At 43.4% G+C, this 12,558-nt stretch overlaps 2 protein-coding genes across 2 annotated transcripts; one reads left to right on the forward strand and one right to left on the reverse strand.

Annotated features, from left to right (window-relative positions):
• LOC118792279 (photoreceptor outer segment membrane glycoprotein 2-like) lies at positions 1-4,438 on the reverse strand. Its single transcript, XM_036550095.1, has 3 exons — positions 3,858-4,438; positions 2,383-2,629; positions 1-261 (listed from the first exon to the last, which is right to left on the reverse strand). Exons 1-3 carry the CDS (start codon positions 4,436-4,438, stop codon positions 1-3), a joined length of 1,089 nt encoding a protein of 362 aa, XP_036405988.1.
• Positions 4,439-8,032: 3,594 nt separating this feature from the next.
• Positions 8,033-11,947, forward strand: LOC118792280 (transmembrane protein 179-like). Its single transcript, XM_036550096.1, has 4 exons — positions 8,033-8,379; positions 9,049-9,186; positions 9,660-9,738; positions 10,463-11,947. The coding sequence occupies exons 1-4, from the start codon at positions 8,078-8,080 to the stop codon at positions 10,640-10,642; spliced, it is 699 nt and encodes a 232-aa protein (XP_036405989.1). The 5' UTR covers positions 8,033-8,077; the 3' UTR covers positions 10,643-11,947.
• The last annotated feature ends 611 nt before the right edge of the window (positions 11,948-12,558 follow it).

Consider the following 12,558-nt stretch of genomic DNA (forward strand, 5'->3'; position numbering starts at 1 on the left):
CTAGCTAGCCGCAGAGATTTTTTTGGGCGGCACATTGTCTTGCCTGTGCTCGACCGCGGTGGGGATGTTAATGTTGGGGTCGTCATCCTCGTCACCCTGGTAGCACTTGCCCAGGTTCTTGATGATGTTGAAGTTGTAGCGGGCTGTCTCTGCAAAGCTGTTCTCCAGCAGCCAGCCATCGGACTCGGAATCAGGGTCCCCCAGACGCAGGACGTTCTCCATGGACGTCTGCAGGTAGCGCACCCCCGTCAGCACCGACAGCTGCAGGGAGAAGGAGGCGGGGTCAGAAAAAGAGCCAATCAGAGGACCCCGAATATTGCCACCCAGGGGAAACGCTTTGCCCAAAGGAAAAAGAGCACCAATAATCACATGTTGACTCAGACCTTCTGGGTATCTTTACCTGGGGAATGTTTTCCCAAACCACAAGCTTAATACATAGGCAATGTGCTGATGAGATCAAATCAAAATGAATATTAGTAATAATAAAGACATGACCAATCCTCTGAAAACCTCTGTTTGTATGGAAGGAAAGACAAATATCAGTCATTAATGTGAGATTCCTCAATTATCTTTTTATCATATACACTATAATGTTTCATATATTACTATATTCATCACTATATTCATATCACATCACAGTTAAACACTATATCACAATATAGCACAAGTGTGATTTTACTGCTTTTCAGCATTTAACATTTAATTGGTGTAATCTAAATTCAGACTGATCCACTGAAATATACAGCTAAGGAAAAATATGTAAATATATAACAGAGGAAGATTAATTTCAAATTTAGAGTCAATTCCATAATAATGTTCACATTTCTGCCTGGATTGCTGCCTCTCAAAAACAAAGCATAACACATACTACTGAGAATTTCAGTGTTTCATTTCTGTTGAAGGTTCTATCAATGAATTGATAGTCCGTGTCTCATCAATAATAAAGTCAATCATGAAGCAAATTGTTTGAGCTGTCAGCAAGAGTGGCACATGCATCATCCTTCATGGGCCCTTCTTGTCACAACAATTGTGCAGGATCTTAAAACTGAGAATTCAACAGGGAGAGCAGTGTTGTAGTTTTAGATTAAACAAAATCACCATCAACACACAAGGCACTAACCAGCTATTGCTAGAGTAAGACTGGGACACATAGCAAGACTACTTGGCATAGCCTGGTTACTTAGTTTAATTTTATTTAATTTAGTTTAGTTTATTTCATCAGCTTGAAGATCGCTCTGAGTGAGGGCGTTTGTTAAACAGCAACATGATTTATTTTAATTTAAGTTTGTTAGAGTATCTTGCTCTGGTTAGGAGGAAAACTTTATTTACATGGTGTAGCACCCATTACAGTGACAATATGCTTGTCCTGCAACATTTTAACAAAATTTCGCAAAATGAAATACCCCCAAAATTCCGTCAGAAATGCCAAAATTCCTTTACCAGCATGTGTTTTATGTTAAAACATGATCGTTATGCTGCTCCTATACCTCTTAATTGTAATTATGCCTGCTGTAAATGCTTGCTTATTTCACCATTGATCAAGATGACACCTTGACTAGAGCTACTGAAACCCCTGAAAATGTGCCTGGCGTGGATGGGGCTATGAGACCAGGCATGCTTAACCATGCTGGAGAGGTCAAAGGGTAGAGGCGGGCAAAGGGGAATTTGGACGTGTGTTCAGTGCCCCCACCGTGTAAAAACAATGCACTACTAAAATTCAGTGAAACTAGACCTGGGAGAAGAGCCCTGTTTGAGGAGGAATACAACACCATACAACAAAATCCAAACGGAAGTTTCACTGCACCAAAGCTTTCTATCAACTGATTATCATATTTCATCATATTGAGATAAGCATTTGGAATGTCAGAACCATGTATGGACAGGTATTAGCAAAGAGAACGGAGAACATACAAAATCCCAATCCAGGAAACATTACATTACTGTCATTTAGCAGACATTTTTATCCAGAGTGACTTGCACAGGTTACAGCTTTTACATGTTATCCATTTATACAGCTAGATATTTACTGAGGCAATTGCGGGTTAAGGTCCTTGCCCAAGGGTACAACAGTAGCTCCCAGTTTGGAACTGAACCAGCATCCTTTCGGTTAAAAGCCCATTACCTTAGCACTACGCTACACTGCTTCAGGGAGCTGAACCAATCAAGGCAAAGAATAGCTACTACCAGCAAGCAGACATTTTACCCTGGGTATAACGTGAGTTCTGCAACAGCACAACACTTTGGTTCTCAGGAATGGTTTGAATTAGCCTCTTTTATCTTTTGTGTTTGCTGGCCTGTGATTGCATCTCCTGTCAAACTCAGGCCCCCGGTTTGAGCATACACCTTTTGTGAGCGTACGAGCAGGAGCACGCGCTCCCTCACCTCGAAGAGCCAGATGAGGAGCACGATGGAGCCGATGGAGTGCATGATCTGGGTGTAGTAGTCCAGCAGGGCCTGCCGGCAGCCGCGCTGCCACAGGTTCAGCTCCTCCACCTCAAAGTTGTAGTTGAAGTGGGCCGAGTTGTTGGTGATCTGATGCTGGATGCAGGGCCTGGGGGAGTTAAGGTTGCAGCAGCTGAAAGGCACCCCGTCCGTCAGGTACTTCCCCTCCACGTTACTCCTTAGGCGACTGGGGAAGGGGAGTGGAGGAAGGGGGGGAGGGGGATTGGGGTGGGGTTTAGGGTGGAAGAGACAGAAACTCTTTCATGAATTATGCTTCGGTAGTACTTGTGAAAGTGGAGCTTTCACATGTGCTGAATAGTGCCTGCGACTCAGTTTTAAACTTTGTGGTTTTTAAAGTTTAATTGGTTGTTTGCATCAACATGTTTATATACGTGTGTGAGGTGTGTGGTTGTTAATAAGGGCCCTTTACAATTTACAACTTACTGAGTGCATTTCATCAACTTCAGCTTCAACCATGTAAACTGTGATTGTCGTTAGCTATTTGTCATTGTGTGTGAATTGTCTGTCTCACCAGTCATTGGTTAATGATCTGCCTGAGTAGAGGCTCAGTAGAGAGCAGGAGCCACCTTTTTTGAACAGCTTCTGTGGCTTGGTGCAGGCTGGTTTTCTGTGTTTTATTAAAAAAAAGTTATACAAAAAGTTATTTGTTTTTGTTCAATTATTCTGCTACTGGCAGTTTTATGTGTGGTGCATCGAGTAGCACTGTAACAACACCCCTGCCACGTCAAATTAGCGCAGCCCCCTGGGCTGTCCTGTGTCAGTAAACCTCAGGGAAAGTGCTTGGTTGATCATTTTGAAAACAGTTGTAGGCACTTTCTGCCCTTAGCAACTGACTCTGAATCTGTGTCAATTTTACACTAAACGGTTGGGATGTAAGCCGACTGGTGTAAGCCAACACACGTCACCTGAAAAGTTTGCATGTCACGTGGGAGAAAGGTGACACAGGGACAGTGACGTCAGTGGAGGCGCTCACAGCTAATTCATGAAAGATGTTAGTTACGGCAGAGTGACAACAGAATAGGACATAGAGTCTGGTGGAATATCTGAGCTATCAGTATCAGTACCACAAGCAAAGAGCTGGGAATTTTCTGTTAAATCTCATTGATAATGGTGACGGCTTAAGAATATACTGTAAGTCGTCAATGCAGAACCATGCAGTGGCTTGATGTGTGCTTTATCCTGGCAATAAGGACACAAAGCCATTCCTTTCTACACCCATCCTTCAGTTTTCATCTAAAAAATCATCTGAACATCTATTCAAGTGTTTAGGTAAATGACTTGACACCCTGAGTTTTTAAAATTCTCCTTATCATTTTTAACGGCAGAACCTTCATATGAACATGGCCTGTAAGAAGACCCAGGGGATTGTGGGTATTGCAGTCTACTGCACTTACTCCACCACCTCTGATTGCGACATGTCCAGGTAGCGTTTGCTGACCCACTGGATCTGGAACCAGTCCCGGAAGCCGTTGTTGCCGCAGCACTGGAACTGGATCTGCAGCAGGTCCACGGTGCGCTTGAGGTAGCAGCGGCCCGGCGTGTCCGTGTCCTTGTAGTGGCGCAGAGCGTCGCGAAGCCCCAGCGCCAGCGACTCCTCCAGCTGGCCGCGCGTGCTGTGACACAGCAGCGCCCCCGCCAGGAGGCAGAAGGTGAAGCAGAAGGTGACAACGATGTAGGGGAGCATGAGCAGCTTCCAGCGGAGGAAGGCGGCGGCGTCCGCGCCCTCACAGCACATCTTCCCGCCCAGGAAGTTGATGGCGCAGGCGGCGAGGCCCACGCCGATCAGCATGTGGGGGACGGCGTGGACGTCGCGCTCCGACATCAGCTCGCCGCGCTTCTGGAGCTCCACCTTCAGGAAGAGGCCGAGGCTGAGGAGGATGACCCCCGTCACCACGGAGATCCAGTTCAGGAACCACAGAGCCTGGGCCAACTTGTCCCTATTGGTCCTGGTGAACGTCACTTTCAGGACTGCCATTGTGGATTGGCCCTGTCAGTTTTTATTGAGGGGGTATTTTTCCCTCAACTCTTATCCTGGAAATGAAGAACGAAGTGAGAAGGAGGAGACAGGACAGGGTGGGGGCAGTGGAAGGAGGGGCCAATGGGGAGGGCGGGGTCAGGGAGAAGAGAAGTAGGGAGCTATTTTCTGGAGGACCTCATAAGCAGCTTAGCTGAGGTATTTTTACTCCTGAACCATATCCTGAACAATGGAGGCCCGCACTCCTGAAATGCAAAGTAACAAATATCATGCCGATCAAGCAAATCAAAGATCTCCACAAAATTTAATATTACAGGAACCACTACTGGGAGACTAATTATCAAGAAATTACAGCATTAAATGTTATTTCATTTTCCAAATGAAGCAAATTTTTCCTCTTTGTACACTTTCCATTGCAGTGTGCCCCATAAAAATAAAGTTAACCAATCACTAAGAAACATCTTTGGCTGAATAAAGATGAATTCTGTTTTATACTGGTATTAGTTCAACAGGCAAAAAATTGACACTACAAGAATCCATTAACTCTAAACATTACAGAGCATTTTGCTTGACTAATTTTGTCAAGAACACCTGCCTGAAACCCGTTGTAAAGATGTGAAAATAGTCTGCTGTCTCAACTATAACAAATTGAAAAGTCTGAATCAGAAAATATATAAAGGAAAAACACAAACAACATACCACCTCTGGCTGGCTCTTCAGTCCAGTGATTATCTTCTGACTGACATTGTGCTCACCTTTGTGGTTGGGGCTGCTTACATCCTCCAGGCAAGGCTTGAAGTTCATGTCTCTCCTCTTTGCGTTGGCTCCTTTTGCTTTTTGAGACTGGTCATTCTCTGAAGTGGCTGAGGGAAAAGAGTGGCTGAATCCTGGTGTGGGACAAGCAAAACGAGATGGAGCCTGTGGCCACATCAAAGTGACTTCCTCCCTGCCGATTCCTGACCCCCCTGCGTAATCCCCTTATCACCCATAAGCCCTGGAGGATTTAAGAGTGCAAGCTCTGCCGCTTGAGTGAGTCCAAGCACAGCACACGCACATTGTGTCCTTTTTATGTAGTCTCCTTCTGCCTGTGCCCATAGTAGACGCTCAGACTTGGGTGGCAGTGGGTGGCAGCACAGTTACAATGGCATTTTATAATGACAACACATTGTTTTTGGAAGTACCAGATGGGGCTTGGCAAAACATGTGACTGGACTTCTTGCACCCTCTATAACATTTTTACATTGCTGGGATTGTAGTGGAGCGACTAAGGTTCTCCATGTACTTTAATAACAATTATGCTTTTATTAATGAGGAAATAACAAATATAAAAACAGACAGTACTGCACATATAAGGTAAATGATCATAAAATATCAATGCTGAAAAAAGAAGAATCATGAAAATGACTGATATACCACCTACATGATATAAAGGACTTGGATATTTTTATGTCTGTTTGGCAATCTGTAGTTTAATAACAGAGGCCTCACGACAGGTGGTCCAGCTGAGGATTTGTTCAGGTTCATTGGTTCATTGGTTCATTGTTCATTGTTCAGGTTTGTTCTGAGCTTATACCACTTATATATACAAATGCTGCCCTTGCTCTGTCTGACACATTTTCAATAGTGGGCCATTTCCATAAGGACTATTTATACATTCTATAGAAAGAACTCATGGTGTGGTAACAATGTACACTGAAAAGCAAGAACCATTTATTGTGACATCAGAGGTCTTGTATGCTGAAGTCCAAAAACACACTGCTTCTGTTATGTTGAACTTCTTACGGAGGGGTGGGGGTGAGGTGTAAAGTCCCATACTGGAAATGTGAATTACTCAGAGAGCAAAAAACTATCACACTCAAAAGCAACAAAGAATGGTATTTTCTCTCCATTTCTGAAGTTATCTTCAAAGTGTTTCAAACAGCTAGATTACCTGTTTATATTTTAATGAAAAATGCATCTGATGCAAAAGACTACTGCATTCATTTTTTTTTTAATCTATTTCCTTCTTTCCTTTTCCTTATTTATCTGTAAAGGGGTAATTATATACCCTCCAATGAATTGCTTACTGTATTCTTGATAGTGTATGTGCTCCACAGCAACAGTGGATTGGTCCAGCTTTATCCAGCCAGGAAACACACAGTGATGCTGTGCTTTGTGTGTGCCACTGAGCAAGAGCAATCTCGCCATCACAGTAAGGTGAACTGAGCCTCAATTGGCATCAACAGCAACCGGAAGGTCCTCCCACTTCCTGTCAGGAGTCTAAATAAAAGTCCCAGTCAGCGCATTCTATATCACCAGTATATTAAACCTGAATGTTATTTAATAGTATCGTGATACAATTAGAAATCTAGTCTGTGCTACAAATGTAACAACAGCAGTCAAACAATTACTACTGCTTGACTTTTGCAAAGACTTTAGACTTTGAATTTAAAGATTCATATTACTAATATCACTTTCCATGTGTGTGCATATGTAACTGCAGTATACAATTGTTAGAAACAAAAATGTATGTATATACATAGTCACTCATAGTCATGATTATATCTGTTGTATTTTATTTATGCTTAAATACAATGTATATTGATATATGTATATGCATATGCAACCGATTTTAACATATCTCAACTTATTCTTACATTCGTATGCAGTTTTTTCTTCATTTTCTGCTATAATTTGCTAGGCGAATTCAAATCAGAATCTTGCCATTAGTTCTTGCCATAGGGTTATTCATGTCAGTGACCTTAAAAATGATTTTGAATCATATGAAAAAAGGCTGCCCTTTAATCATTCACTGCGTAGCCAAATCATGTTTACCCATAAATAATAAACTAAATCTCTGAAGCTGAACATTATAAAAAGAAAGTGAATCCCTGTAGCTTTAAATGACCCAGTGAGAGTGGGATGTTGTAGCATTGTGACACAGTAATAATAGGATCAAATGTCATTTACAAAAATAAAAAAATAAAACAAAAATGGAATCATACAAAATAAATCTGTCCTTTAGTGGTTAGCCAAATCAGCATTGTTTTGCTGTATTTGCTACATAAAACAAGCTGTGCCTAAAAACCTGAATATTGTGACTCAATGAATGTGGGGATGTTATATCCACAGACACTAGTGTAGGTCTAGTCTTATTAATAACAGTTTTCCATCAAATAAAATGAGGCTAGCCTGGGTAGCCAGATCAATATCCAAAATTTGGATATTGATGTGGCTACCAGGCTAGCCTCATTTTTACCATATTTTTATGTGTGAATGTGAAAGAATGTGTAGTTATATCTACAGACACTGCACTAATCGGATAAAGTGTTGTTAATTTTGTGTCACAAAGTTTCAATCAGTCTTAATGCTCGTCCGATGAGATAGAGCAGGTTTCTTACTGGTGGCAACTACTTTAAAGACTTTAAATATTTGTCGGTTGTAACTACTCTATCAAATAAAATATAACTAAATCATGTTGGAATGATATTTGCAATTGCCCATATGTAAAAAAAAATGCTCGCAAGAGAGTCTGCTTTTAATTTGACATTTGCGAACCTATACGTTACCGGAAATATTTTTTTCCTTATTGAGGCTTATTGAGAATCACGTCACACAGCTCGCCATCACTGAAAGGGCTATTCCTGGACGAGGCGAAAGATGGTCCTAGACAATTTCCTTTTCGGACAGTGCATCCTCTATTTTTTAGCCTTTGTATTCGCTTTTGTCGCCGTCGTGCCGCTGTCGGAAAACGGCGATGAATTCCACGGGAAATGTCTGCTTTTCGCCCGAGGGATGTGGCAGAACGAGAACATGACGGTGGGGAAGCAGCGCTTCGTAGTAGAGGAGTGGGGACCGCAGTCGTCCTGCCGATTCGTCACACTCGTGGGGATGATGTCCCTCATCCCGGCTGCGGTGCAGGCATGGCGGATGCTCTTCCTCCTTTGCAAAGGCCATGACGAGTGAGTCTTTTTGATACTAGTATTGTTATTTCATGTCGGCGTTTCATTTCAATTTCTTTCTTTATTTATTTTTTTAAAATTCCCCATTCAGCTAATTACATCTTTGCTGCAACGTGCAGACTCGGTACATATCATCGATCAACAGCTCGCGCAATTGAATATCTAATTTTAACTCTGCCCAGTCATGCAAGTCGTTAAAGGAGCTGTCCATGACGGGAAGGCGAAACAAGTCAAGTTAAACGCGTCTTGCCAAAATTGATTTGGGTTATTTTCAGCGCTGCCTCCAGGGTTTCAATCTGTATCGTCAACCATGAATGTTATACAAGCGTTTTATGTAAGGGGAGGTGAGGGAATAACGTGTTGCACATAAAACGTCAGTTGTATTACATCTTGACTATAAATGCGCAACAGCCATATGAGCAGAATACCCTAGCGTTTATTTGGCACGGTTTTGCCCTTGACCCTGATTAGACGCAGCTGTCTTGACACTGTAAACCGAGGACAGATGTTTTATCTGTGGCCAGCGGCCAGTGGCTCCCCCAACAATCCTGCCCCCATCCTTCTTCTCTGCCGATGTTTCCCCAGGATGACATGACGACAGGAGAATGTTGATTTCTCCCAGCTCTGTTTGTGACATCTGCTTCTCTCCTTCTCTCTCTGCAATTGCAGCTCCTTCTTCCATGCCTTCCTCAACCTTCTGGCCAGCATCTTCGTGGTCTTCATGATCTTCGTGGCCAGCACCATCACCAGCGTGGGCTTCAACCTTTGGTGTGACGCAGTCACAGAGGGCGGGACTATGCCAAGCAGGTGCGTGGTCCTTGGCTTCCAAAATGAATGATGGAGAGATGCCAGGGGCTGTGGGTAGGGGTTGGTCAGGGGCAGGCCCAGCACTATGAGGGTGCTTAGGTGTGCATTGCACGCCCAGACGGATCTCAATGCACACCCAGTTGTCTCCTTATATCCAGATGTCTACATATTATTTATGACTTTTTGTGCACCCCCCATGGATTGCAGTTGCACCCTTCTGTATTTTCTCCTGGTGCCCAGCCTGGTCGGGGGTTACTGCAGCCGTGTTGGACTTCCAGTAAGCCTCTTTGAATGGCTGCCATCTGACATGGTTCCATAGAACATGCACTCAGAGTAATGTACTTCATGACCAGTTTTCTTAAATGTTTCAATTGAATCAGCTGCAAGAATCCTCTTTATTTGGACTAGTGTTTGTTAGTTGTAACGCTATGGTCCTCGTTGAAGCATTCCTATTCATGTGTGCTTTCTTGCAGTTGTGAGGAGCTCCAGGATACTGACCTGGAGCTTAGTCTGGACAACTCCTCCTTTTATGACCAGTTTGCCATCGCACAGGTAAGAAACAGTGCACCAGGAAATCAGCAGGACACAGCACGATAGAAGGGGCTTTCAGGTGTGGGATATTGGGCTGTCCCATAAAGAACACCAGGGTGATTCCATGAGAACATTAAAATCCAGGGATAGCACTTTTTGGATGTACTCAGTATTCATAACTTAGAATTTGTATGAGCTGTTGGCATAGTGTGTGCTTATGTCAGGGCTCAGGGCAGGGACTCGCGCGCAGACAGCGAAGACTGGTATGAATTTATTAAATCCAGAGGGCAATCCAAAAACAGGGTCAAAACAGGCAAAGTCCAAAACCAGAAAAACACAGCGAACATTCCACAAATCAGGTCCAGCAATCGTAGCTGAGAAAAAACAGGCAAGGCAAAAGGAACCAGCAGGCAAACCAGAACAGACAGCGAGTAGTGAAACAGCAAACTGTGACGAACTGGCAACGAGACAAGAAACAAGCAGGGAATATATAGAGCAAGGCTGATGAGGAGATGGGATGCAGGTGCACAGGCAGGCAGGTGGGAATGGTCAGGTAATCAGGTGGGTGGAGACAGGGCAGAAAGCAGGAGAGAGAGCAGGGCAGGGTTGGAACACAGGGAAAACAGTAAACACGAGCACATGGACAGGGAAAACAAAACAACCGGCTTAAGATGCCGCAGTCCTGACAGCTTTGTACAAGCTGACCCCTGATCTGATTGGCCGGTGCCTCTCCTCTCTCCCGCAGTTCGGCCTATGGGCAGCCTGGCTGACCTGGCTGGGCCTCACGGTGCTGGCCTTCCTCAAGGTTTACCGAAACTACCGGCAGCAGGATCTGCTGGACAGCCTGGTGCACGAGAAGGAGCTCCTGCTGGGGCGGTCCTCCAGACGGGGATCTGACGAGGACCAGAAGAGCGGCATGATCTAGGCCCTGCCGCTGTCACCGCCCCTTCACTCACAAACTTCCCCTGTCACAAAGGGGCAGGACAGTGGGTTGGTAACTACTGTGGATTGGGGGAGGGGGTGCATATAAGGGGAAAAAGGCAAAAAAAAGAACTGAATCGTGTAAATGTGTGTTTATGGCTCCATTATCACTGCAGAGCACGTTCTGTATTCCTGTCAAACACATCTGGACTTTGTGCAGTATGGAGTGGACCAGCTTTTGTTTTGTCCTCGGTTAAGCAGAGACGTACTGCTCAGGGCAAAGCTTGAAAAGTATTGTTGTAAATGAGCCCAGTCTGATTTGACTGGTTTTGATACATAGGGAATTACATTTCATTGGAAAAGTCTCTAATCTCTAACCCTCAAGACACACAATGAAGCGTGAATGAACATTAAGCAAGTGTTTACAGTAATCTGGGGAAAAAAACCTGCAGTAAGCACTTCTTACTATGAGGAAAAAGACCAGCTCAGCAGTGCAAGTTTGTAACTCTCCACTGAGGTGTCAAAAGAGGATAATAGAAACTGCATGATTCCTGTTTATTGGTTAAAATACAAAATAAGAAGCCCTGTTTCTTTGTGTCATAAGTGTAAATGTTGTGGGTCTGTGTGATAGTTCCTCCTTCCATCTCCAGTGTTTTGCATTGACAATGCCAAAGTGAGCAATCAGACAAAAAATCCCAGCACAAAAACAAGGTGAAGGAACAGCAGACACCATTGATGCCAGATAGCATTAAAGACAGCTAATGGTGCACATTTTAATATGAATTATAAAGAGGATATCAGTTTATAGCTGTGGTCCTCTTACACTTGTAGAGAGTGAGGCTTCATTATTTCCAGAGTGGGTGGAGCTATCATGTTATCAGTTAGTTGCTTTTAGAACCAATCATAGGTTTGCTGTTGCCTTGCTGTGGAGTGCAGTCTTTTGATTGGTTCAAACCATGATATACATAGCATGTAGTAGCTCCACCCATCATAGGGTGTGGGACTTCTCGGCCTCCCACCGCTAACACTGGCTTTTGAAGGCATGAGTATCATTTTCCCACAGACACTGCCTGTTGTTACTTTCAGCAAGAAATTCAATTTTAGTTTGCTGTATTCTCCATTGTGTCCTGGTGATGGGTTTGTGAATTAGGCCTCAGTCTTGGCAGCTTTATATTTGATTGGCTGGGGCCTGTGACACAGATGGATTTGACTACTCTGAATGCTTGCATGCTGTCATAAACTATGTGTATTTTGTAGTATCACGTGTGCAGTCATGCCACTTTTGCTAAGAGCTAACTTTTTAAGGATGAGAAACTGTAATTGAGAATTGGGTAAAAAAAGCTTAAGTAATTAAAGATCCTTCTTTTAATTATCATCTTAAGTCCATCACAAATATCACCGGTATTTAGGTTGTTTTGAGTCAGTTTCGTTTGGAATTATTCCAAGATGGAATTAATGAGAAAAACTTCCATGTTGGAATAATTCCATCTTTTGTCAGTTCTTAAAGGGAACATACATGGATTTAAATGGAAAAGAAGAGCTCAGTTTATTTAGACACAAGCTACAATGATATGAGTGGGACAGTGTGAATCTCTAAAGCCTCCTGGTGAGCTGGTGTCATCCCTGTAAGTAGAGTTGGCTGGGGTATCTTTTAGGGACATCCTGTAGTGATGATCCAGGTTTCATTCATAAGCAGACTATCGCTGGACTGACGCAAGTGTAAATTAGTCCTCCTTGGTTTGCTGCCATTTGGTTTCACATTCACGGATTCAGTGGCAGTTTCATCAGTGCTATTGCTTGTACTTGCACTGGTTGCAGTATGGCTGGATCATTAACAGGGAATGACTGGCACTCTGCATGTGGTGGATTATATATTATATTGAAACTTGTAGCAGATCCAAAGGCTGTATGTGTGATGTT

Source organism: Megalops cyprinoides, chromosome 17, assembly GCF_013368585.1.
Source record: "Megalops cyprinoides isolate fMegCyp1 chromosome 17, fMegCyp1.pri, whole genome shotgun sequence".
In the NCBI taxonomy this organism is placed as follows: Eukaryota; Metazoa; Chordata; class Actinopteri; order Elopiformes; family Megalopidae; genus Megalops; species Megalops cyprinoides.

What these genes read in the sequence shown, in the direction of transcription:
- LOC118792279 (XM_036550095.1), bottom strand. Translation starts at nt 4,438, where the DNA reads ATGGCAGTCCTGAAAGTGACGTTCACCAGGACCAATAGGGACAAGTTG. An exon ending in TCGCAATCAGAGGTGGTGGA is followed by an intron (nt 2,630 to 3,857) that starts GTAAGTGCAGTA and finishes CCCCTTCCCCAG; the next exon opens with TCGCCTAAGGAGTAACGTGG. An exon ending in TCCTCATCTGGCTCTTCGAG is followed by an intron (nt 262 to 2,382) that starts GTGAGGGAGCGC and finishes TTCTCCCTGCAG; the next exon opens with CTGTCGGTGCTGACGGGGGT.
- LOC118792280 (XM_036550096.1), top strand. Translation starts at nt 8,078, where the DNA reads ATGGTCCTAGACAATTTCCTTTTCGGACAGTGCATCCTCTATTTTTTA. An exon ending in GGCGGGACTATGCCAAGCAG is followed by an intron (nt 9,187 to 9,659) that starts GTGCGTGGTCCT and finishes GCTTTCTTGCAG; the next exon opens with TTGTGAGGAGCTCCAGGATA. An exon ending in ACCAGTTTGCCATCGCACAG is followed by an intron (nt 9,739 to 10,462) that starts GTAAGAAACAGT and finishes TCTCTCCCGCAG; the next exon opens with TTCGGCCTATGGGCAGCCTG.